Source organism: Gavialis gangeticus, unplaced genomic scaffold, assembly GCF_001723915.1.
Source record: "Gavialis gangeticus isolate Ggan-Ray unplaced genomic scaffold, GavGan_comp1, whole genome shotgun sequence".
NCBI lineage: Eukaryota > Metazoa > Chordata > Crocodylia > Gavialidae > Gavialis > Gavialis gangeticus.
The window spans coordinates 56,304,234-56,328,853 of NW_017729004.1; the positions used below are offsets into that span (position 1 = coordinate 56,304,234).

The 24,620-nt window shown below is 42.7% G+C and overlaps 1 protein-coding gene across 1 annotated transcript in view; it reads right to left on the reverse strand.

The window, feature by feature from the left end:
* Positions 1-24,620, reverse strand: part of CALCR (calcitonin receptor) — a 189,367-nt gene that overhangs the window by 89,567 nt on the left and 75,180 nt on the right. The window contains exon 6 of the mRNA XM_019508430.1: positions 20,165-20,291. Within this exon, the coding sequence (XP_019363975.1) occupies positions 20,165-20,291 (127 nt within the window). The remainder of the gene's footprint in view (positions 1-20,164; positions 20,292-24,620) is intronic.

Consider the following 24,620-nt stretch of genomic DNA (forward strand, 5'->3'; position numbering starts at 1 on the left):
GGTGGGCTAGCTTTGGCCCAAGCTTTCTGCTCCTGCTGAGCAGGGAGGCGTGTTCTAGCACCTCCAGCTTCTGGCTTGGGCCACTGTAGGCACATGGCTGCATTTCTGGAATCAAAAGTTAATGTCTATTCACTTGCTTATCAGTTCAATCTATGCATCTTAAATTAACCTGCACAGATTGGGAACTGATTCAGCCTTGGGCTTTTTGACTATCTGTACAAATGTGTAGGATACGGGAAGCTCACAGAGCATGGTCTTAACTACACTTTTGTTTTTGGAAAGAAAAAAAATCTAAAAAGGACAGATGCCCATGGCATTGGTTTTGCTATCAAGCCCAAGATTGTTATTCAGATGCCAGAATGTCTGGTTGGCATGAACAAGCACCTCATGACCCTTCATGTTCAACTGAAGAACAGACAACACACAACAGTTATCAGTGTGTATACCGTGACCCTTGATGCAGATGAAAAAACAAAAGTAGCATTGTACTCTGAACTCAACCAAGTCCTGTTGTGTGTTCCCAAAGAAGATAAGATAATTCTCCATGGCAATTTCAGTGCTAGAGTAGGCAAGGGACTCTGAGCTATGGAGAGGAACAGCTGGAATGGAAGGGGTGAGAAAGTCCAGTGGGGAAAGTCCTCACATGTGACAGCAGAGGTACAGTCTTTGTGGTATTTTACAAGGTATTATCTGTTCCACAAGATACTTCAATGCATTTTACAAAGAAGTACACTATTCAGAATTACATTTAAAAGGAAAGTGGCTGTTTGCTTATTAAAAAGAAGGCTACATGAAAGGAATATATTATTGCAAAACTATAGGGTTCGTACTGCTATCCCATCAGTAGAATTCATTCATATTGTTTTGATATAAAATAGTTAAGGATTTATCTACCTGAAAAAGATTGTTTCTCACCTTGTAATACTAAGGCTGTTGATAGCAACAAATACATGAACAAGCAGATGCAACCTTAAAGGAGAAAAACCAAAAGCAATATTTAGATTAAGTCCTGTGGGTGGTAATGAGGTGAAATCTGGTCCAAATAATTAATACACTTGTTTTTATCCCCATAAGCATTTTCTTTTCCCCCCTTGCTAGTGGCTGTTAATTTGGTGTTGTCTTTCTATTGAGAAGGCATCCATAATAATTTTTTTTGAAAGTTCATCTCTTTCCAATAAAGGGTAGCAGCATGATTTGTTTTCAAGTTGGATTAGATTGTTCTGTGACACTGAAGATGAATGCTCTTCACTGCAATGCCATCTAAATATGCTGTTAATGTCCTTTTATTATCACTGCTTTCCTTCTTACAGGTCGCATATTGCTGGTCATTATTAATTCCTTCCTATGGAATTACTGCTGCTCAAAAAGAGATTTTGGTACAGTTGAGATGAAAAGTAATTCCCAACTTTATCCCTTACTCTGAAACCTATGAAGCAGTAAACAAGAATATAAAATCTTCAGGGAGAAATTAGAAGAACTACTACTTTATTTTATGCCATTCATCCCTTTGCAAATTGATCTTGACATGAAAGCAGATATTATCCCCTCCTGAAAACCTAAGAAAGAAAGGATATTCTTTTTTTTTTGTTTTTGCTATATATGAGTTCAGGATTCATATTATAGTTCCATCAGTACTTATTTTATTAAACTTCAGATAAAAAATTCCAGCATAAAGAATCTGATTCAGTACTAAGGATGTGGGCACAAAACACATTACCACCAAGGTAACTTGTGCACCAATGGAAATTACACAGACATTTAGAGTGAACAGATGGTCATGTCTCTTGATAGATCTGCCAGAAGTAGGCACTATTACAGTGCCTTGGGATTAGGTGATGGAGGAACTGTTAGTAGACTAAATAGCTTCCCCAGGATGAAATTGACTAGAGCTGCACACACATGATCAGGACACTGATGTAACTTACATGGGTATATAGTTAATCTTGATTTTTCAGGGGGGGCACTTTATCCCATAGTGGACTGACATAGGGCTGTATACCATTTGTCCAATCCACAGGTACAAAGGCAGATTACAAGAGTGTGAATGTGTTGTGTATCTACATCCTCCATTACCTCAGTTTTATGGTGTCAGAGCTCCAGGGAGTTCAACAGATTTACATTACTGTTAAAACTGCTGCATGCCAATGATGAACTGAGGTCTAGGGTTAGATTTGCAGAAACATTTCCATTGCAAATGACTCTGCAATCACATTAAGCATTCAAGGCTAACAGCTCCAGAAGAAACTCTAAATTCAGGATGCTACATGATCATTAATTGAGCCCATTGTGAGAAAGAAGGGTCACAGTACAGTTGGAGTCAAATATGGATGTCTGTTCATATAGCCAGAAGGCCTTAATGGAGTAGAACTACTGTAGTTTGTGTATGCTTGAAGGAAGAAACTGAACAGAGTGGAATGTTCTGTATTACCTATATGTTGCAGAGTACTACTCTATAGGGTGACCATTTGTCCCAGGCAAACCTAAACATTCTCAGCTTCCGTCGTTTGGCCCCAGCCAGCTGGTAAAAATTCCCAGAGTGGAGTCCAGCAGGGATGTGGAGTGGTATGGTGTGCCAGGCAGGTGGCCAGGCAGGCACTGCTAGTTCTGGGCAGGAGTAAGGTGGCTGGACTTCTGACCAATGGGCCAGGACCAGACTATAGAAGCTGGGAGTGTTCACATTTGCCTGGGATGGTTGGTCAGCCTGCTGCTCTGCATTATCTGCCTGACTGTTTGGAGGATTAGACAGTGACTTTAAATCACAACTCCTTGCCTCTGAGCCAGATCCAGCCCCTGATGCTGTGTCATCTGGCCCACAGAGCTCCCAATGGATCTGAAAATTTGATTTCAGCCAAGTGTGGAGGGCCAAGTGTGCAGCCAAGTGTGGAGAGACCTCTCTGTATGTAGAGGGCTGGATATAGGCAGTGCAAAGCCCAGTCCTCCTGCTCAGATGGCAGCCAATGCCATGCAGGCCCTATCTGGGTGCACAGCACCAGACAGAGCAGGGGGCTAATCACCCATGGAACTTAATCTGGCCCATGGACTGGCCTCTAGGACCAAAAGCTTGAGCAATGCTGCTTTAAATCATAGAATCATAGAAAATGGGCTAGAAGGGATCTCAGGAGGTCATCTAGTCCAGCCCCCTACTTTAAGTAGTATTAGCCCTACCTTAACAATCCCATACAAGTCCTTGTCTAACCTGTTTCTAAAATTACACAATCAACCCTGCTGCACAACGACAAGGCACATTGCCCAAAGACACCAAAAGCATCCCACTCTGCCATAGGTAAAGCAGAGGGACAAGGGCTGTCAATGCCCTGCTACTGCAAAGCTGTTAAAAATGCATTTGAGAGATCTAGGGAAGAGGGCCATGCCCTTACTGCAGAGGAAGGCAAACCCCCCCACAGTCTGTACCAATCTTATGATCGGATGAAATTCCTTCCTGATACCAAATATGGTGATTAGTGTGACCCTGAATAGAAGGGTAAGACCCTCTGTTTTTATATCCAAGCAGGAATGATAGCACATCCCAGTCAAAATCTCCAGCCATGGCTGCAGCAAGATTGTGAAGCTCTGCTTTATTTTTCTGTTTCTAAGAATGGTCCTCTCCACTATCTGAAGAGCTTTCCCAGTGATCTACTGCAGGGAGAAGGGTTCCCAAACTTCCAAATGGTGCTTTTTGCAGAGTACTCCAGGCATTAGCTGTACTTTCATATTCATTTCACATACAGATCCACCACTAAATTCTTCTCAACTTGGAACTATTTTAGGACTTTGATAGCATTTTAAAACATGTGGAGAGCTCACTGAAACTCTGTTTCATAGAAATTGCATGAACTCTATAGTACTTGGCAGTGAGTGTGCAGCAGGACATTTAAGTATGCACCTGTCCCTTTAAGTATGCAAGTAACCAGAGAGGAAGCTTGCAGGTGGCAGAGGGGGCTGATTGGAGAATCACCTGACCAGCAGAAGGCTGGGCTGGAGCTATATAAATCCAAGGTCTCAGCTGGCCAAGCAGTGAGGAACTCTTGGCAGCAAGGTTCCTGAAAGTGCAGTAAATGGGGTAAGCCACTCTGCAATCCTGGGAGCAGGGGAAGCTTATCTGGACTGCAGATGACTGAGTTTTACAGACAAGGGGCTTTTATTTTTGTTACACAACTCAGAGAGTGTTGGGGTGTTGTTTTCCAGACACTGAGATACTTTTATTTAGTGCACTGGTGGCTTAGCTTGGAGTCCTACTGGGGCTGCCTCTAGGCCTACCCTGAGAACCAGTAGCCCAGCAGGGGCTGAGAGTCAGGTTCAACAGAGAGTGGGGCACAGTGAAGTGCTAAGACTCAGACCAGTGGGTTCAGAAGCTTAGAGAGGGCTGACAGGTAGACTAAAGGGCTCACAAGCCCAAGAAGGACTGTGAGCTGGATCAGAGTCTGAGAGCCCAGAGAAGGGGTAGAAGTTGGATAAGAGGGCTCCTGAGCCCAGAGAGAGGTGGCTGAGTGTGGGACCAGAGTCCAGGCACCCAGACAAAGTGTGCATGTGGGACCAGGGGTTCTGAGGGTCCCAAGAGGGGTCTGAATATTAGACCTAAGAGCCCATGAACTGGCTGTGTGTGTGACCTGAGGGTCCTGGAGCCCAGAGGTGGGTTGTGCAGGTGGCCAGGAGTCTGAGGGACCAGGGAGAAGCACTGAAAGTAGTGAGCAGGTCAGAAAGGGGCTAAATAGAAAGATCATCAGATGACATCATTGAATGATAACACCCGTGAGGCTTGGAGCATGGTGTAGGGGAAGAACAGAGCCACACAAATAGCCCTTAAAGGTTACAGGTGCCCTCAAGAGGCATGGGCAGGCTGAGAAGACCTATTGGGCCTGAGAGTTGAGTTGAGACAAGTGGGAGTCCAAGAGGGACTGGTGGCAACTTGTACTGATGCTGACTCACTCTACGGACCATGGGCAGCCTTCTTTATTTAACCCTTAAATAAGAACAAGGCATGGCAGATGAGTGATTAAGTGAGGTTTACCTTAAGGACTGAGCCAGACAGGGGCCACATAGCCACCAGGGGGTGTCAAGGCCACCTGTGTGGCACAGACTTGCCACAGAGAGCATCAACTGGGCAATGCTGGCTCCTTCAAAGGAAGGAACAAGACATGTAAACCTTACCCACAGCTAGTGGAATCCTTTCCTTCCTGGAGAAACAGGGCTCCTCTATCAGTGCAACATGCATTGAGGGTAGGATCAACCTTAAGGTCAAAAGACTTATTCATAATATTCCAACCCCAGACAAGTGGGAGCAACACTAGGACATGATTGATAATCTTTTAATCTCCAAATTGAAGAAAACCACTAACCTAACTTTAAACAAGAAGGTACTAGCATTATGGCATCAGTGAACTTGGGAGAGTTCATGTGAAAAGTTACCTATGTTTTGTAAAAACAGCAAGATGATTTGAAAACTAAATCTACACAGCCCACTTATTATCCTAACCACACAATATTTGCCCACAGAGTACTGTGCTCCTGTTCATAAAGACAGTAGAAGTATTTATTTAATCACATTTTGCATGAGCCTGTTCCTCATAGATTGAATTTTCTTGCAAGGAACCAGAGTCAGGGCTTTCAACAACACAGATATTCAAGTGAATCAATTTATTTTCAAAGAAAATCTCAAAATCTTCTATAGACAGAGCACACAAGAACCTGTTCACCTGACTTGCAGACCTCAGCCCAAATCCACTCCAAATGCCTGCCAGATCTGCTTCAATTCTTCATGGGTGACTGCAATAAATGACTATCTTTAAAACATCTAAAGTTCAATTCTTCAATCTAAAAACACTGAATTAACATTACTGAGTAATCAACATTTCCTTCTTTTCATTATGCCTGTTGTAAAATTTTGATTCTTCAGCCTGGTTTTAGGATGCTCCACGATTTTCTTGGTTCTTTAAAGGAGATTTCACTAGATTGCTTTGTCTCTGTCGTAAGAGTGATTAGGAGTAAATGCAGTTTTGAAGTATTGTCAATTATGTAATTCATGCACCCTGCAGAGCCTTGGAAACTGGCCCACGGGCTGGAAAATTTGAAAAAAAGTTGGAAAATTTGGTGGCAGGGGAGCAGTGGCAGTTAATAGTGCCACATCTCCCTGTTGTCAAAAACCTAAGCCCTGTGTGGTGAGTCAGAGCTGGGCCACGACCTTTCTCCATTGTGGCCAGGTCAGAACCAAGCCACACCCTCTTCACTTTGTGTGACCAGGTTGGGGCCAGGTCACGTTCCCTTCCCTGCTGCCCTTGAGCCTGGGCCACACCCCTTTCTCTCTGCCTAGTCAGTTTGGGGCTGGTCCATGCCTCCTTCCTTTGCATAGCTGGTTTGGGGCCAGGTCATGCTCCCTTACCCCTGCAGGGCTGTACCATGCCCCCTTTCCTCCTTAAGAGCTGGATCAGGGCTGGGTCATGCCCCTCACCATGCAGGGCTGGGCTGGGGCCAAGCCAAGCCTCCTTCCCCTGCATAGCTGGATCAGGCCTGGCCACATCCCCCCCACCACCCCTCACTGGATTGAGGTGCCGGCCCTGGGTGCTGGATTGGGTGTACTGGCCAGATGCAGCCCAGAAAGGGACTGAGCACTATCTGTCTTGCTTGCTAGACAAAAAAGTTGAGCACCACTGACATTGCCTCTTTTGAATTGGCAGCGAGGTTTTGCTGAAGGATGGAAGTGGAAAAGAGAAACTTTTTTTAGATGGATAGAAAGTATTTCCTTTGTGGTTTGCTTCAAGTCCAAGTATACTCTGAATGAAGAATGGGTTTTAAGTCTATCAGCCTTAGGTCAAAAGTGTAACGTCAGATATTTTAATCTTACTTATGGGGATATGAAACAAAAATAGTTTGAAGGACTGCAATGCTGTCTTCTCAATGGATCAAGTTACACCAACCAGACAAAGCATTCAGTAAAATCACCTCTACACATATCACAGTATATAAAGCACTTCCTGAAGCCTTGGGGTGGGAATCATGGAGTTTTAAGCTATTACATTAGCAATATGACCCCTGAAGATCTGCACTGGTTGATGGAACTAAAAAACATTCCATCAGCCAATGCAGTTCAGCTCCCTACACAATATCACACTGTATTAACAAACAGACTCTAATCTTGCAAAATGAACAAAGAAAAAGTTTCCATTTTATTTCTCCTAGGCTACTAACCATTCTTACAATTACAATGTGATAGTTGTGCCATAAATTGTGCCCTACTGCATGTTCAAGGAATTAATGGTGCAACAAAATGGGAAACCAGCCACAAAAATATTCCATGAAGGACATGCAACATTTTTGTGGCTCGTTCCCATTTCACCTTAACTGAATATTTGGCAGAGCTGGCTTAAGTTTCCACTGCAGACTGGGGCTGGGACCAAGAGCTGATTGTCCCAATCCCAGGCTGCACAGAAGTCTAGAATTGGCTCTAGTGTGATTCCAGAGTTGGAACCAATGATCAGCTGATTGTTGGTTTCACCCCTGGGACCACATGGGGGTCTTGAACCACCTTAGTGCAGTCCCAGAGATAAATAATCAGCTGATTGTTGGTCCCGGTTAGCCTCACCTCAGTCCCTGGAAATATCATAGAGCAAATCCTCAAGGAAGCCATTTCTAAGCACTTGGAGGAGAAAAAGGTGTTTAGGAACAGTCAGCATTGATTCACCAGGGGCAAGTCATGCTTGACCACCGTAATTACCTTCTGTGACAAGGTGACTGCCTCTGTGGATGTGGTATACCTTGATTTTAGCAAAGCTTTTGATACAGTCTCCAACAACATTCTAACCAATGACTCGATGTTGAGTTGGCAGCCAGTATCAAGTGGAGTGCCCCAGGGGTCAGTCCTGGGGTCATTTTTGTTCAATGTCTTCATCAGTGACCTGAAAGATGGGATAGAGTGCACCCTCAGGAAGTTTGCAGATGACACCAAGCTGGAGGAAGTAGTACATATGTAGAGCTAGGATTCAGTGTGACCTAGACAAATTGGAGGATTGGGACAAAACATTCTCATGAGGTTCAACAAGGACATGTGTAAAGACCTGCACTTAGGATGGAACAATCCCATGTACCAGTACTGGGGATTGGGAACTGACTGGCTGGGCAGCAGCTCTTCAGAAAAGGACCTGGGGGTTACAGTGGGCAATAACCTGAATATGAGACAGCAGCCTCCCCTTGTTGCCAAGAAGGCTAATGGCATACTGGGCTGCATTGGTAGGTGTATTGCCAGTAGGTCCAGGGAAGTGATTCTTCTGCTTTATTTAGCACTAGTGAGGCTACATCTGCAGTACTGTGTTCAGTTTTGGGGCCCCCACTACAGAAAGGGTGTGGACAAATTGGAGAGAGTCCAGTGGAGGGCAACAAAAATGGTGGTGGGGGGTGGGGGCTGGGGCACATGACTTTTGAGGACAGGCTGAAGGAATTAGGCTTATTTTGTCTAGATAAGAGTAGACTGAGGAGGGATTTAATAGTGGACTCTAACTACCTGAAGGGTGGTTCAAAGGGGGATGGAGGTAGACTGTTGTCAGTGCTGGCAGGTGAAAGAACAAGGAACAACTGTCTCAAAATTGTGGCAAGGGAAGTTTCGGTTAGATATTAGAAATAATTTTCTCAGTAGGAGGGTAGTAAAACACTGGAATAGGTGACCCAGAGAGGTTGTGGAATCTCCATCCTTAGAGGTTTTCAAGACCAGCTAGACAAAACTTTGGCTGGAATGATCTAGTTGGGGATGGTCCTGCTTTGAGCAGGGCTTGACTACATGAGCTCCTGAGGTCCTTTCCAGCCCTAATTTTCTATGATTCTGTGACTACAAGGGTTCAACCAGGTTGCAGGCATCCATTTTTTCAATTGGCTGGTGCCAGGGGGAACTTGGGATCCCCAAATTACAGGTTCTGCTATCCACATATGGCATCCCAGGAGGCATGATTTTTGGGATTGGGGATCAGATCCCATTGCACGATTAAATTAATGCCATAAAAATGTTTTGATTCTTGTAATTTTCCAAGAATTATATCTAAACAAGAAGATTTCCACATATGATAAGTAACTTCCTTACTTGAAATTATCATGGGCACCCCTGTTGCAGGCTTTGTTTTCCTACAGAAGATTATGGTCCTGATTCAATATTGTCACCTTTTAGTCACAGAATCATAGAAAATTAGGGTTGGAAGGGACTTCAAGAGGTCATCTTGTCCAACACCCCACTCAAAGCAGAACCATTCCCAACTAGATCATCTCATCCAAGGCTTTGTCTAACCTGGCCTTAAAAACCTCCAAGGATGGAGATTCCATAACCTCTCTGGATAATCTGACAGCATGTGACTTGTACATCACACCAGTGTGATATACAACCTCACAAACAGGGAGGAATTAATCTGTGAATTTCTTAGTCAGAACACAGATTCTCAGCCTGGACATTTTGACTGGAGACAAGTCATAGTAGTTCAAGAAAACAACAGGAGTTTGACAATGGCTACTTTCAGTGATCTGACATACTACTGAGAGAGTGTGTCTGTTGAGAAGTGGAAAATAAGAGAAATGTATTTGTCCTTCATAAACATTTTTATGTTTTCTACTTAATCATGTAGTTGCTCCTTGGTAAATAATTTCGTAACAATGGGTTTTACTAAAGAAGTAGAAGCAAAAGGGAAATTGCAGGAGTCTTTTAAAAAGTACACTGTGGTTTAATTAGTAGGCCGAAGTAGTAATGGAGAGAAATTAGCACCATGAATAGCATCCCAATGAGTGCATGTCTTCTATAATGAAGCATAAAGGTATTTTTCTGCCCAGCATCAGGAAATGTTGAGAGACAGGGGCAATCTCTTGCTCTAAGGGAAGCACAATCTCTTTGAGACTGTTTCTTATACCAGTGAAATGCAATGTGTCCCACTGAGAGGGACACAGCTGACAGCTGTCACCAGTGTGTCAACTCTGCCTTGCGGGCCAATGCAGACAATAACATGGACCAGGACACCACCTTCTCCCTGCCCTCTGCCTAGCAGTTCTGCTTTTGTAAACAGAACCTGCGGAGCTTTGAGGTTGCTTCATCATAACGTGGGCCACAGTGGCTAGTAACCAGCATCCTATGAGAAAGATATTGTGATATCCTAAATCAAAAACTCCAAAGCTGGGATGGTTTGTCTTGTAGCTTATTTGAAGCATATTTTTCTTCTTTGGTTTCCTAATTAGGAATGAGAATCAATTTGTGCAGAAAAACAAACTTATGAGGTTAATGACAGCTCTAGCTCCTATTAAGCAAGTCGACGCAACTCAGCACTATTAATTTCATAAAATTTGCTATGTCATGAAAAAAAGGCACCACTGAAATCCATGCTGTTCTTCTATGACTTGTAGAGGCTAATTAAATCAGGCTAGCTGTCATTTGGGGGTTGGCACTGGGAAAAGTGTAGGAGTCCTGAATTCATCAGACTCTGCTCAAATGGTTGTCTTTGGATACCAGCCTAGGAGCAAGACAAGACAACTAATGGGATTTGAAAATCTCATTTTTATATTTTCAGAGTGATTATTCTAGGGCATTTGCAAAATCAGGGCCCAGCTTTTCTGCTTAGGCTTTAAAATGAGAAAGATAAGAAAAGACAGCCAAGTCTTCTGCCCTGTTGCACTTGGAACCTCACTGGAATACCACAGAGAACTATTTCTTCCTTTGGTTTGTAGCAGTTGGGAATCTTGTGAAAATGGCACACTTGGCCCCTTTCAGATGAAGGTACTGCCATATGTTATTCTGCAGCACATCCTCCCTCCATGCATTTAAGAAATGAGTGTTGCTACACCTGGAAGGGAATCCTACTCATTTATTGTCAGTTCATAGTAATAAGTCTGTGAGTCTGATGCTGTGTCAAATACAGAGATGCAAAGCACCTCTGAATGAAAATATCAAAGACAGCATCTGGTCTGTACTAGGAAGAAGGAACAGTAGTTCCAGGATGGAAGAGTTTGGAGAGGCACCAAGAAATCATGTTTGCATTACAAAAGTGCAGATAAAGCAGGTCTGTGAATAGTTGCTTTAATAAAGAGCCAGCTTAGTTTCATAAGAATGAAGTGCTCTGATTTTATTTCCATGTATAGAATCTAATTTAGTACATAAAACAATCCCTAGAGTCCAGGAAATACACTTCCTAATATATCCTTTGTAGTGATCATTGGTTTCAATAAATATAGGCATAGAAGAATGAGAAAAACTATACAACAGGTTTTATTTTGGAGCAGTATGCATGTTCTGCAGTTCCTGTCTGGCTAGGACTATCTAACTCCTAGCTAGCTGCTCCCTGATGGACCATCTCTCAATTCCAAAATTCTCCAGTCTCCTGTTAGGGAGCATCCATAAACTATAACTTCCCTCTTAACACAAACTACAAAAATAAGAAAACATGAAAATCAGTTACCACCCATCTACAGAAGAAAGCTTACTATCACATCACTCTGGAGTGAGTGAGTTTGTACCACTCACTTTCCTATTCCCCTTTTTCTATAGCTCTTTTAATAAGTCTCTGAGAGTCTTTCAGGAAGTTCTGCTTTCTTCTTAGACCTATGAAGTATCAGATCCTTTCTTGAAAGGCAGTGTCTGCAATGCCACAGATAATCCTGTCTCTAATCAGAAATTCTATCAAATTCCCCAAACCATGGTTCTTAGTCTCTTTAGGTCTGCAGCACTGAACTATACTTTCTCCTGTTGTTTCTTTGCACGTAAAAAGCTGTGCCTGTTAAGAGTCTTATTCTTTTTTGTTATGTAGTACTCAAATTTGGTGGTCCTGTGTATGGCTATAAACTACATAGGTGCCTGTACATGAGCGTGGAGGTTCAAGCATCCCCCACTGCTGTTTTTAAGCACAGGGATCCTGATACATGAGATACTGCAGCTTTCAGAGCTGCTCTAATTAAAGCACTGCCTCATCCACCCCTGGAGCCTGTGTAAAAGTGCCCCCTCAGACTGGAGGGCCTAGTGGTAGTGGCAATGTTGTGGGGCTACTTGTGGTGGGATAGCTCCTATAAAATACCACAATTTTGCAACCTCCACAGTAAGGTGAGTATAGGGTGCCTGAAAACTCTAGTCCCCACTGCCTTGTGGGTGCTTCTTGGTTGGAGAAAGGCTAAGGGATATCAACCTGACAGAAACGTGCCCTCACCAAGGTGTTATGCAGTCAGAAGGTTCTTTGTTGCTCTCGGGCAGAAGTTACAGCCATTGAGGCACTGAACACCTGTACTTGGTTTGGCCTTTGGATTCTGTCTCAGTGGTCTAAAGTGGCGATGGTAGGTCTTGGGCAGCTTCCACTCCTCCATCCTCTTGTCTAGATGTACGCATGGAATGACTTGGTGACTAGACTTCTTACATGTACACCATGATCCAGAGGATTGATGGTTGCCAACTACTTGAACTTGGACAGTAATTTACTTAACTACATATTTAGGCCTTCTTCAAAGGTAAAGATTTTAATTTCGCAAAGTTCTGTCAGCCTACAGAAGGAAAAATTAAAAGAGGTGCAAAAGAGTTTTCTTTTGCTGCGATAAACAGCAAGTGCTTCTTCTCCCACAACATGCAAGAAGTGTGAGGATTTGACTTTGTCATTTTTCTTTTCTGTCCCTGTGGCTGCTAGGTATCACTCAAGCCTTTGTCTGAATATCCTACAGTTTTCTGTTACATTGCCCAAGAAGGGCAAGTGGAGGTTGCAAATCTTCCTTGACTAATTGTTTTTAGACTACAATTGTGCAGTCAGATCACTTATAGATGCCCTTATCCTTCCATGTAGCTTCATTTACTCTCATCATCCAACCTATTTTTCAGTTTAAAACTCAAATTCTTTCAGGTTCTTTTTCATTCACCACTTCTGACACCACATAGGGATCACCAAGTTCAGTAACTACAGGCATCCATGAACGAGAACTATACAACTATACAACAGAGACTTATACAACAGGTTTTATTTTGGAGCAGCGTACAAGCTCTATAGTTTTTGTCTGGCTCTGACTAACTCCTAACTAGCTGCTACCTGAGGGACCATCTCCCAATTCCCAAATCCCTCTGTCTCCTCTTAAGTAGCATCTATAGATTATAACTTCCATCACTATATCCCCATCTTTGCTGCATGCAATGGACACTGTGGAGAGCAGTTTTGAATCTACTGAGGCAAACACAGACCAGATTAACAAAAATGTTGCCATTTCTCTTCAATGGACAAGGTGAACTATCTGAAACAATTACATTTTTGCTTGTTTTTAATTCCTCAAGGTTCTGTCAGGTTACAGAAGGAAGAATGAAAAAAGGTGCAAAGTTTCTTTTGCAGTGATAACAAAAAAGATAGCATTTACCTTCTGAAAAGAGCTACAACTACTTTTGCTTCTGTGGTGTTGCCTCCCTCTTTTATTTTCTTGGCTCTTCTTCCCCTGAAACTATAAGGAACAGCCAACTGCACCATAGTCCCATAAATCATGTAACTATTTCTCTCCCCACTTTCCTGTGATATATTGCTCTTCTCTTTTTCTCTCTCTCTCCAAATTTATACAGATAAATAAGAAAAATATCATCTGAGCTGATCTATGATGGTTCCTTTTTTAATGAGTAAATGGTGAGATTATTTATGTCAGCCTATTCATCACATTTTTGGTATATTATTTATATCACAGAACTGCTGAGAGCTTTGATGCTCTCTCTTCCCTTTCCATTGAGGGCACTAATAATGGAAGAAGGAAAAAGGTATGAGGTTTTTCCTGGAAGATCAATACTTTCCACTTGGTGCTTGGACATGGATACATTTCTTCTCACTGAGGTTGTGTGTGCATAATTTAGCTCAGTCTGGTCTGTTCCAAACTACTGTCCTTGTAAAATGGGCAAAGATAAAGTGACTGGTACTGATGTGCATACTGATAGAGATAGAGATAGCTGGCTGCTATCCTTGAAGTCCCCTGTAGTATCATGGCCCAGTGCTTTCACGAGTTCCCACTCAAGTGCTATGCCTCTGCACTGTCCATTGCCTTGGTCTCTGTCACATTGGAACAAAGCTCAAAATTTTTTCTTCACAACATGCCAAGAGTATTGAGTAACCAGGGAAAAAGTAGTCTACGAAAGGTGAAGGGGTCATATATGAGTCTCAGGAAAGAGGAACCTATCACTACCATATTTATTTGAATTGAAGGTGATCCTGAATTTAAGATGACCCCCACCAATAATTAGATTCTATATATGGAAAATGTATAAATTAATGATAATTTTCCATGTTTAGAATCTAATTATTTGAGGATCATCTTTAATTCATCCCAACTGCTGTCAAGGAATTTGCCCCCTGCTTGTGCTTGTTCCCTTTCCCTCTCTGCCTCTGCTTTCCTCCCTTCCCCTGGAGTCTCTGCTTCCTCCCTTTTCCCTTCCCCTAGTCTGTTTTCCCCCTCCTCTTCCTACCTCAACCTGTATTCCCCACTTTCCCCTTGCTCCGTACTAGCAGGTTTCATCCCTGCTCTAGGCTGGCACATTGAGAACGGCTCCAGCCAAGCCCCCAGAGCAGCCATGTGGGCTACACACTGCTGCTGTGGGTTTGGCTGGGGCCGTGTTCAGTGCCCCATGCTGTAGTGTGGCTGGCTGGCATGGAGTAAGGGGAAAGGTGGGAGGGGGAGGGAGAGAAGCAGGCAGGGAAGCAGAGGCTGTGTGTGTGGGGGGGTGACAGAGTGCAGAGGCAGCAGGGGGCAGGTGAGAGGAGGTAGGCAACAGCTGTGGCTATGGCCCCAATCCTGGTAGGGACTGGAGCCCAAGCTGCAGCAGCTATCTGCTCCTGTCCCCTCCTACCATTCTTCTATGCAATTCTAGGATGACGGTTTTCTCCCCCATATTAATTGGAGGAAAAACACCTTGTGTTAGAATTGAGTAAATACAGTGTGTTCTCTCTTGGTACAATCATATGCTATACAATATAGTACAGGAAACCCTCGGTATTTGCGGGTTCAGCATTTGCTGTTTCAAATATTTGCGAATGTTGAACCCGCATTTAAATACACTTTAAACATTTACCGGAGTTCCTCGGGAGCTCTGCACTTGCTGCTGCTGGGCTCCCGCCACCCCCCAGCCACCAGGGGTGCTGTGTTCATAAATGCAGTGCCCTACTCGCAGATTTCTCCCCTGCAAATGGCGAGGGTCATCTGCAAAAGCTCTCAAAATGTTTCTGAAAGAGCTTAAAATTACTCAGCACTAGTGACTTGTGGTCAAATTCATTCCCCGCATACAAACATTAACATGCCTGTATACAAGCCATTTATTTTTATACCCCTCAGCCATTTCTATTCACGCTGAATGGGTATAATGAGTGCCCTGTGGTATCTGACAAGTTATTCAGTTTCTCATTAGTAGTGATATCCCTCTAGACTCTAGTTGTATTTTATCCACATACCTCCATCAATATTCACCATCATAATTACCAGGTTCATGAAATAAGAATCAAATGATCGAAAGCAATAGGCCTATCTATATTTTTTCAGATTTTTTAATAGAAAAAGTACAATTTATTATTCACAATAAGTATACTTTGGAGGGTTGTTGCTATTACAATTGATGAAATAATACACACTTTATCTCTAAAATCAGTGTTAGAAATAGTAAAATTAATACAACTATTACTTTAGTCACAATGTTAAACAGAAATGAACTGAGATTGCATTTTTCAGTGTCTTTCTCTCTCACGCACACACATCAACTTCAGTGCATCTGATTGTCCATCAGTATGTTGTTCTTCTTTTTCTCCACATACTTGGAAATCTGGGTCTACAACTTTCTTCTCTTCCATAAATTAAGATAAGATCCAAATAAAGTCAAGAATAAAATAGAATTAAATAACACAAAAGTAAAAAAGGACAGGAAGAAATGACCAAAGTAATAAAAATATTTAAGAAGGAGTTTTCACTTACCATTTTAGACTGATGGAGTGATCCTGATGTAGGTTTAAATCAGGGCTAAAACATCGCCAGGCAGGGTGTAATAGATTATCTCCAGACGTAAGTGATGAATTGGAATTTAATATCTTCATTTAAAAAGGCCTTGAAGGATCAAAAGGCAACTGTTGTGTTAGGAACTTATTTATTTCATAGAATCATAGAATCAATGAGTGGGAAGGGACCTAGAGAGGTAATCCAGTCTGACCCCTGCCATGGGCAGGAATGAGCACTGGGGGTGGGAGGGGTCATAAGACCCCAGCCAGGTGCTTATCTCTGGGTCTTTTCTCTTCCTCTCAGCATCCATTATATATGAAAGAATTCTCTTTTCTTTCTTGATGATGGCATCTTCCATTGGTTTGTTGACCTCTTCATAAATTTATCAAGGGTATAAGTAGGTTTTCCATGACATCAAAAGTTTTAAACCTACTCTGATATTTTAGGCAGTAAAAATACATGAGGAATGAGGTGGAATTGCATTTATTTAAAAAATATTTTTCTATATTGCATAAAAATGCCATCAACTTCACATCTGTGGCCTTAATAAAGGATAGCTGGGTCATCTGATATTCTCCTACACACTTTAATATTTCTGGATATTTCTGATGCATGAGGTGCACAAACCCATGCATATGTCAAGCTGGGAAGATCCACAAAAGGATAAATGCAGGAAACTACAAAAAGTCAGATGCAATCTACTTAAAACGGACTTAAAAATGCAAGGTATAACAGAAGTAGACAGAGGAAGATATGAAACCTTCATTTGCTTTTCTAGACTACATTAATGTAAAATTTGTAAAGAAATCTATTTGATATAATTTAAACATAAATCCATCAATCTTCAAAAGATTTTAATGTTTTGATGAGAACTTACAGGAGACAGCTCACTTTCTTTTGGGAGCCACGCAGCTGTTGCCAATGACATCAGAAAAATAGAATAAGTAGAATTTCCTAGAACTTATGCAGGGTTTCTTTATCTACATATTTCAAAGGGCTTTACAAACATCAAAGTACTGTTATCTTCTTTTATAAATACACGGACATGGAGATAGTAAGGGATCAAGCTACTTGTCCACCCTTACTACCAATGAATTAGTAACAGAACTAGGAAGACAACTTAGTAAGGGATCTGAACTTGTCCACCCTTACTACCAATGAATTAGTAACAGAACTAGGAAGACAACTTAGGTTTTCTGGCTCCCAGTTTTTTGTCTTAGCTACTAAATAGCATTTCAGTGCTGGATCAAGCAGCAGAAGAATCTGCTGCTGATCTCACTGAATGAGATCATTATCCATCAAAGCCATTAAAGTATGCTTATATACTTTGCTGAACCTCAGTCTACCAATATAAATGTATTCAATAGGAACAATGAAAACCTTAGAAACATACTGGCCAGAGGGCTGTGCAAAATTTTGCCCAGTGCTTTGTTTCAATGCGTTTTGAGCTCAAAATGGTGAAATCAAAATGAAACAAAAGCCTTTGAAACAGTTTGAAATGAAACAGGGGCACAAGTTGATGGAGAGGAGGTATAGATTGGACATCCGCAAAAACTACTTCACAGTTAGGGCGGCTAGGAGCTGGAACCAACTTCCAAGGGAAGTGGTGCTGGCCCCTACCCTGGGGGTCTTTAAGAAGAGGCTGGATGCCTACCTGGCTGGACTCATTTGAGTCCCGTTTCTTGTTTTGGGGTTTTGTTGTTCTCCCGCCTTGGCGGGGGGTCAGGCTAGAAGATCTACTAGGTCCCTTCCGACCCTAAATCTATGAAACTATGAAACATTTCAAAAGTTCTGAAACATTTTGAGTTTCAAAGCCAGGCTTACCTGGCTTCAGCCCACACCCCTAGGGACAGTCTGGCACAGCCCCTGCAGACCTCCCAGGGGTTCGGGCGAGCCCCCAATCTGCCTGCCAGATGACAGGAGGCTGGTGCTGCCAGCTGGGACCAGCGGTGGGTGCAGCCCGTGCCAGGAAGATCGGTGCTGCTGCTGGCCCCAGCCGATCTTCCTGGGGCTGGGTGCGGAATAGCCTATGGGTGAAATGTTGAAACAGGATCAAAACAGTGAAACAGTTTCAATGAAATGAAATAAAACAGTGCTTTCAAAACAAAACAAAACTCGAAACGAAACACTGTTCCGTTGAAATGTCAAAATGGAAGTCGAAGAGGAATGATGCTGTTTTGCACGGCCCTACTGGCCAGGTAAATTCTTTTATACAATTTTTTTTTAAGTTTGATTCATTGTTAAAAAACACTGTATTAAGATATTAAGGTCCTGATACTGCAAGGTCTTTACATAGCCAGACTTTAACATTTATATGGAATACCAGTGATACCAACAGTATCTATGTATGGCATCCCAATAGCTTTCATCACCATGATAACTAAGATAAAGATGCTCAGCTTTCATTGATGATGTGTTTCCATTCATGGGACCTATGCCAGCTTACACCAAAACATCCTGGCCAATTGATGTCAACAGGAGCATTGCCATCAGCACCAACAAGGCCTCCAAAAAAGGATCTGCCCCAGAGAAGTAATCTATGGGTCTCTCATGTCTACTTTATAAACATTTCTTAATGAACATTTCTTAATTCACGCTGTGGCCTCATTATTTATTAAAAAGCACTTCATTCAAGATAATTTACCTCTTCTGTCAAGAAATGTCATTCTTAACCTCAAGGTAATTATTCCTATTTAAATTTCAGCAGGCCCATGTGTTAATGCTTTGTTCATTATGTGCAAATTCTTCAATTCAAATATCAAGTATTTTATCGTAGTTTTTGCATAAGATGGAAACATGATAATATGCAGCAAGACTGAATGAAATGTGTGAATTTTCCCATTCTATTTTTTTAATCTCCAGGTGGCCCCTGGAACTGATAGCATTTTTTGTAGTCTATTCCTACTTTAATTATCTTGATTAGCCAATAGCATGTTTCAAAGATGCATTTGTGACAGGTAATATTATATGATAGCATTTAATTGTGTTTTGAAATGTAGAGCCAGGTAACTGATTAGGCCATAATTTAAAGATCCTAGTAGAAGACAAACTGATAGAAGTTATGACATAACTAGAGATTGTGGGCCTGACACATTTCATATCTGTTCACACAAGTGAAACAACCTCAAACTCAGTGGAATTATGAATATGAATGGGATCGGAGTCAAACTGTATTCAAAGTGGATTTCATGAATGTTTATCAATAGGTGGATTAACAGAATTTGCAGAAAAATGCAGGAACTCTTAGACATCTTTGGGAAAAAGTGGTGCAGAAAATGAACTGAACTAATACCTTCTAGTGGGAAGAATTTGATTAACAGTCTGTTTTGGAATTAAACAATGATAATTTGTGATGGAGATGACTTACCAGCTCCTGAACCCTGGTTCAGCATTGCACAGTGCTTGGAATTGCAAAAGATTGGGCCTTGCTTTTGCAGAGCCACTTTTTGCCTTACTTTCACACTTACAGTGAAAGGGAGGCATATGCTTAACCATTATCTTTCAGGGGCTATTGTTAGGAAATTTAAAGTTAGAGTACCTTTAAACTAATTCCATTTTATGTTGGGAATGGGATTGTAATCCAGGACAAGGGAGACAAAATAATGGTTTAGCACCATCGTTGCTCTTTCTGAACTGTCTCAATATGCAATCTAGGATCTGAACTCATGTCTGAAAAGCAGAATACTTTTCAAAGATTAAGGCATAGACAGGAAAGCACAACTATTCAATGTGCAGCATTTTCCTGGACACTATTTTTCAGCTACAGAAAAAGAAATTATTGGCCATTTAATTCCAAATGATAACTTATCCATGGCCACTCTAATACATGGAATATGTATTTCAGATGTTTTTAAAATCTTTATATTTTGCATTTTTCTGTCCTTTGCTTACAGACTCGCATACTACTATGGGATGCATAAGGTTATTCATATTATCACAGAATTCATGTCAGGTACTTCAGTTCAACAGATTGTACAAATTCTCTCTCAGCATTCCAGCTACCACATGATGCCAATAAAATTATTTTTATATAAGGCCTCATACTCCTCTTGCCAAACTCTGGGATTTTTATTGTGCAAAATTCCCAGAGAGGTCAAAGAAAGATTTGCTTGAATAATGCTCACAGAACTTGGCTCCATAATTTTGGCCTGTTCTGCAAAACTATCATTTTAAAATGTTTCCAAAGTGGAATTTTGAAGCTATGCTTTGTGAAGGAAAGGTTTCATGCAATACTTACGGGATCCCTTTTTACAAGGCCTGGATTAGGCACTACCACAATAAGATGGGCGATTGTAAACACAGAGTTAAGCACATAAGAGAAAAATAAATTCTTATGCAGTGTTATCCTTTGACAGCTGAGGCTCCTGAAAAATATGTAGCACAAGTTGTAAATTAGTGTTTTTATTCTGATGTCACTTTAATGTGCACATTCTGGCAACTATTTCTCAAGAATGCCATTTGGCAAGAGGTAGTCGGAAAACACATGCCTAGCATTACAGCCATGAGACGCAACAATTTTTTGTTTCCCTACTTACACCTGTTTAGAACCACCTGCTTCCCAGACCATATTGTAAAGGCCTATTGGCTCAAATTCTGAACTGTAGAAGGTTGTTTTGTTGGGTTTTTTTCCCACAGGAACAGAACTGTTAAGTAGTGAAGCAGAACCCTGATAATTATTTCAGATGTGCATGAACACAAATGTTGAATGGCAGGAATGCTGCATTTGCTCTCCAAAAGTTAAATATCTCAAATATTCGGATCAAAATTATTTGATGCTTTTGGCATTAGTGATGAGTCAGAATGGGAATCTTGAACTGGAATCTCCTTAATTTTCAGGGAGATTTAGTTTTGCATCCTGCATGCTTTTTATTCCAGCATATCTCCTAAGCCAGAAAGAGACACATTTTCCTGTTCAGATGTGGTCAAAATCTTAAGTAAATTGCTGATTAATTTTTTAGGCTTTCTAACTCTTGAGGTAAAAATCCCAAAAGAATAACTCAAAAAATGTCTGTGTTCTTGAATCATTACCCTAACCATGATTTTAGCTTCAAGCCTGATCTCTAGCTTAAATCTAATGTATATCTGAATCCAACCACCAGCACCTCAGATCACCTGTACTGCAAAGATGTTGAGGGATAGAGAAAATGTGGAATATTTTTCAACAAGAACACCTGGTACATACCTTATTGTAGCTGAACCAACCCTTCCCTATGTGCTAGCAGCCTTTAGTAGCTTGAACTTAATGTAAGCCAGCATTTTAACTTCGCTGCTGTCTGTGCTGTATGTATGTACACATGCAAGAGGCAAGGATTTCTTAGGGTGATATCTTTTATTGGACCAACTGTGTAGCAGAGGTAGACAAACTTTCAAATGCAAGACATGCTTTGTTAGGTCTGACCAGAAGATCCAAGCACAGCATAGTAAAGGACAGTAGTGGGAAGGGCTGAGAGAAATTCCCAGGGGTAGCAGACACACAGGGGATTTATACATGCTCTGTAGGAGGAGTGGGTGTACTTTAATTAGAGCAGCTTTTAGAGCTCTTGGAGCTGCTCTAATTAAAGCACCCACAACATCTCATGTAACAGCATCCCCACCAGAGGAAGACTAAGGTGGTATTGGGCCCCTGAGCAAACACAAAATTGGATGTCCCCTTCACCCATAGGAACTGAGCTGCAGGGGTGGGGAGAGTGGTCCCTCTGCCTCCTGGTGCTGGCAGGGGAGGCTGGGTGGACCCTGCCAGGCTGAGGGTATGGGGGCACTGCCTGCCTCTTCTACCTGACCCATGCCCCACCTCTCCTGCTATGGTTGAACGTACACACACACGTGCACACACAGACAGGTGTACACTCTACTCTCACTCTGCACATTGACACACAGATGCAAACACACTCTCCCTGCCATGAATGAACACACACAGACAGACAGACAGACACATACTTTCCCCTCACAGGATGTCCTTCCTTCCCCACTCAACTACTCTGAGGCAGCCCCCCCATGGATCCATCTAGCTCCCTGCCCTGGCCCCTATTAGACTTACCTGCAGGGAGCTGTTGCCCAGCTGTCGTGTGTGGCTGCACAGATGCACAGGGTTGGGCCAGGAGTGCTGCTCTGCACCGCACCACACCGTGCCTCTGAGTGGGTGGTGGTGGTGCTGGGACGGGTGGCTATGGGGAGGCTAAGATGAATTTTGTGGGGGCTATAGCCCCCCAAGCCCTCCCCCAGCACCACTGCCCACCCACCTGCATAGGTACACTGCAGTGCTCCTGGCCCTTCCTGGCCCTGGTCATCCCCTGCCAGGGAAGGTGCAGCATTCCCAGCCTGCCCCCTGCCCCCCAAGCTTCCTTGGTGGAGGGGCCATGCTTCCAGCTCCCAGGGTAGTAAATGCAAAAGCTGTGATTTTAAACTTGACACCATTTTTCTAACTCCCCAGGAGGGAGACAAAAATGGTGCTGAGTTTAAAACCACAGCTTTTGCTTCCCTGCTGAGGATCCAATTTGGGGCACCAAATTGGTAGTGGCCTCTGAGCCCAGGCCCAGCTGGCCCATTTTTTAATGTGCCTATGGTCCCTGTGCTTAAAAATGGCGGCTGGGGCACTTTATCTAAAGCTTGCTGAATGAGCTTTAGATAAAGTGCCCCTGCTGCCATTTTTAAGCACAGGGATACTGATACATGAGACACTGGAGGCTACTGGAGCATGGTAATTACCACATTCCAGCAGAGTTGATTAATCAAGTCTGCTCTGACATATTGGAGCAGCCTCGTTGCTAATGTATAGGTGCTCACAATTAATGGAAGAAAAGAAGCTGATTAGTAGGAGATCAAGGCCTATCAAAAGGGGGAAGGGTCATTCTCATATTTCTTGTATGGAAAGAATTTAGGAGTTGGATAAAATACAATGTGCTATAAAACCAGTAACAATGTTTAGTCCTTGGTTCTTAGTGTCCAGCCATCTTATGAATTTTTGTCTACAAGTTCACCTTTTAAAGGTGTTCCCTTGGGCATGAGGATAGTGAAGTCAAAGGTGGAATGGTTGTTCTGTGAGAAATGTGATGCTAATGAGATGTGTTTCTGTCCTTTATATATTTTATGCAGTGTCCCCTCTCCATTCTCATCTACCCATTCTCCTACTAGCACAAATCTAAGTATCATATCTGTATCAGCTTGTCTCCTCTGGTGACATTTTCCCCCTCATGCTTGCCTTTTTACCACTTCCACCTTCACTTCAGCACCAACTCTGTACCTCTTGTGCCACTAGTCCCAACCTCATGCACTTCACCAATCTCTCCTCCTCTTTCTGTCTCTGGAACCCATATTCCCTCCTTAAAATGACTGGAGCCATCTCTGTTCTCTTAGTATTTCATTCCTGCAAACTCTTAGCTCTCAGGGGGCATGTTTACATGTGCGTATTTACTGCACAGTAACCAAAATTACTGTGCAGTCTGGGCTACATCTACACATGCACTCCTGTATTGCACAGTAAATATGGTGACTTACACCAGCTTGAGCATAAATTTGATACCTGCATCCTGCAGGTATCAAATTTATGCCCAATTAGCTACAGTGCAGTAACACACGTGTTGGCACCTTACTGAGCAGAAACACTGTGTAGGACTTTAGTCCCAAGTCAGTCCACACACGGCGTTAATGTGCTTTAACACCTGCACATGTAGACACTGGCCTATTCCTGCTTATTGTGCAGCAGCTCACTGCAGAGTAAATTTAAGCCAGCGTAAATGCATATGTAGACATGCCCAGAGAGACCTAGACCTCTTTGGCTGGCACTACTTTGACAGCTGCGTTTTTATGGAGACCTCATCTTCTCTGACATTCTGGATCATACCATTTGTGTGTGATGACGTTAGGCTCCTCTTCTTCCATTCTTGGTGCTTCCAACCCTTTCCTACTTGCACATTTCAGCTTTGCTTCTTTTCTGAACTCTTTTCATCACATATTACTGTCATCCACCATCCACCCATTTCTCCACATGGGCCTTCTTTCCTAATTTTGACTCTTGTCTGTTTCTTCTCTCCTCCTCACAGTATTCCACAATCATTCTCAATTACTTCATCTTCCACGTTGATGACCCAAGCTGCTGTGTATTTCTTCACATTCACCATTTCATTTGACTACTACTGTCTGCCCTTTTTAACTTCGTTTTCATAGTTTCATAGTTTCCAGGGTCGGAAGGGACCTGAGTAGATCATCTAGTCTGACCCCCTGCCATGGCAGGAAAGATTACTGGGGTCAAACAACCCTAGCAAGGTGTTCATCTAACCTCCTCTTAAAGACCCCCAGGGTAGGAGCCAGCACCACTTCTCTTGGAAGTTGGTTCCAGATCCTAGCCGCCCTGACTGTGAAGTAGCACCTCCTGATATCTAGCCTAAATCTACCCTCTACCAGCTTGTGACCATTATTCCTGGTCACTCCTGGCAGTGCTCGGGGGAACAGGGACTTCCCCAGTGCCTGCTGGTCTCCCCTGACTAGTTTGTAACAGGCCACTAGATCCCCCCTCAGTCTTCTGTTCTGGAGGCTGAACAGGTTCAGGTTCCATAGCCTTTCCTCATACGGCCTGCCCTGCTGTCCCCTGATCATACGAGTGGCCCGTCTCTGGACCCTCTCCATGTTGTCCACATCCCTCTTGAAGTGCGGCGCCCAGAACTGGACGCAGTACTCCAGCTGCGGCCTGACCAGTG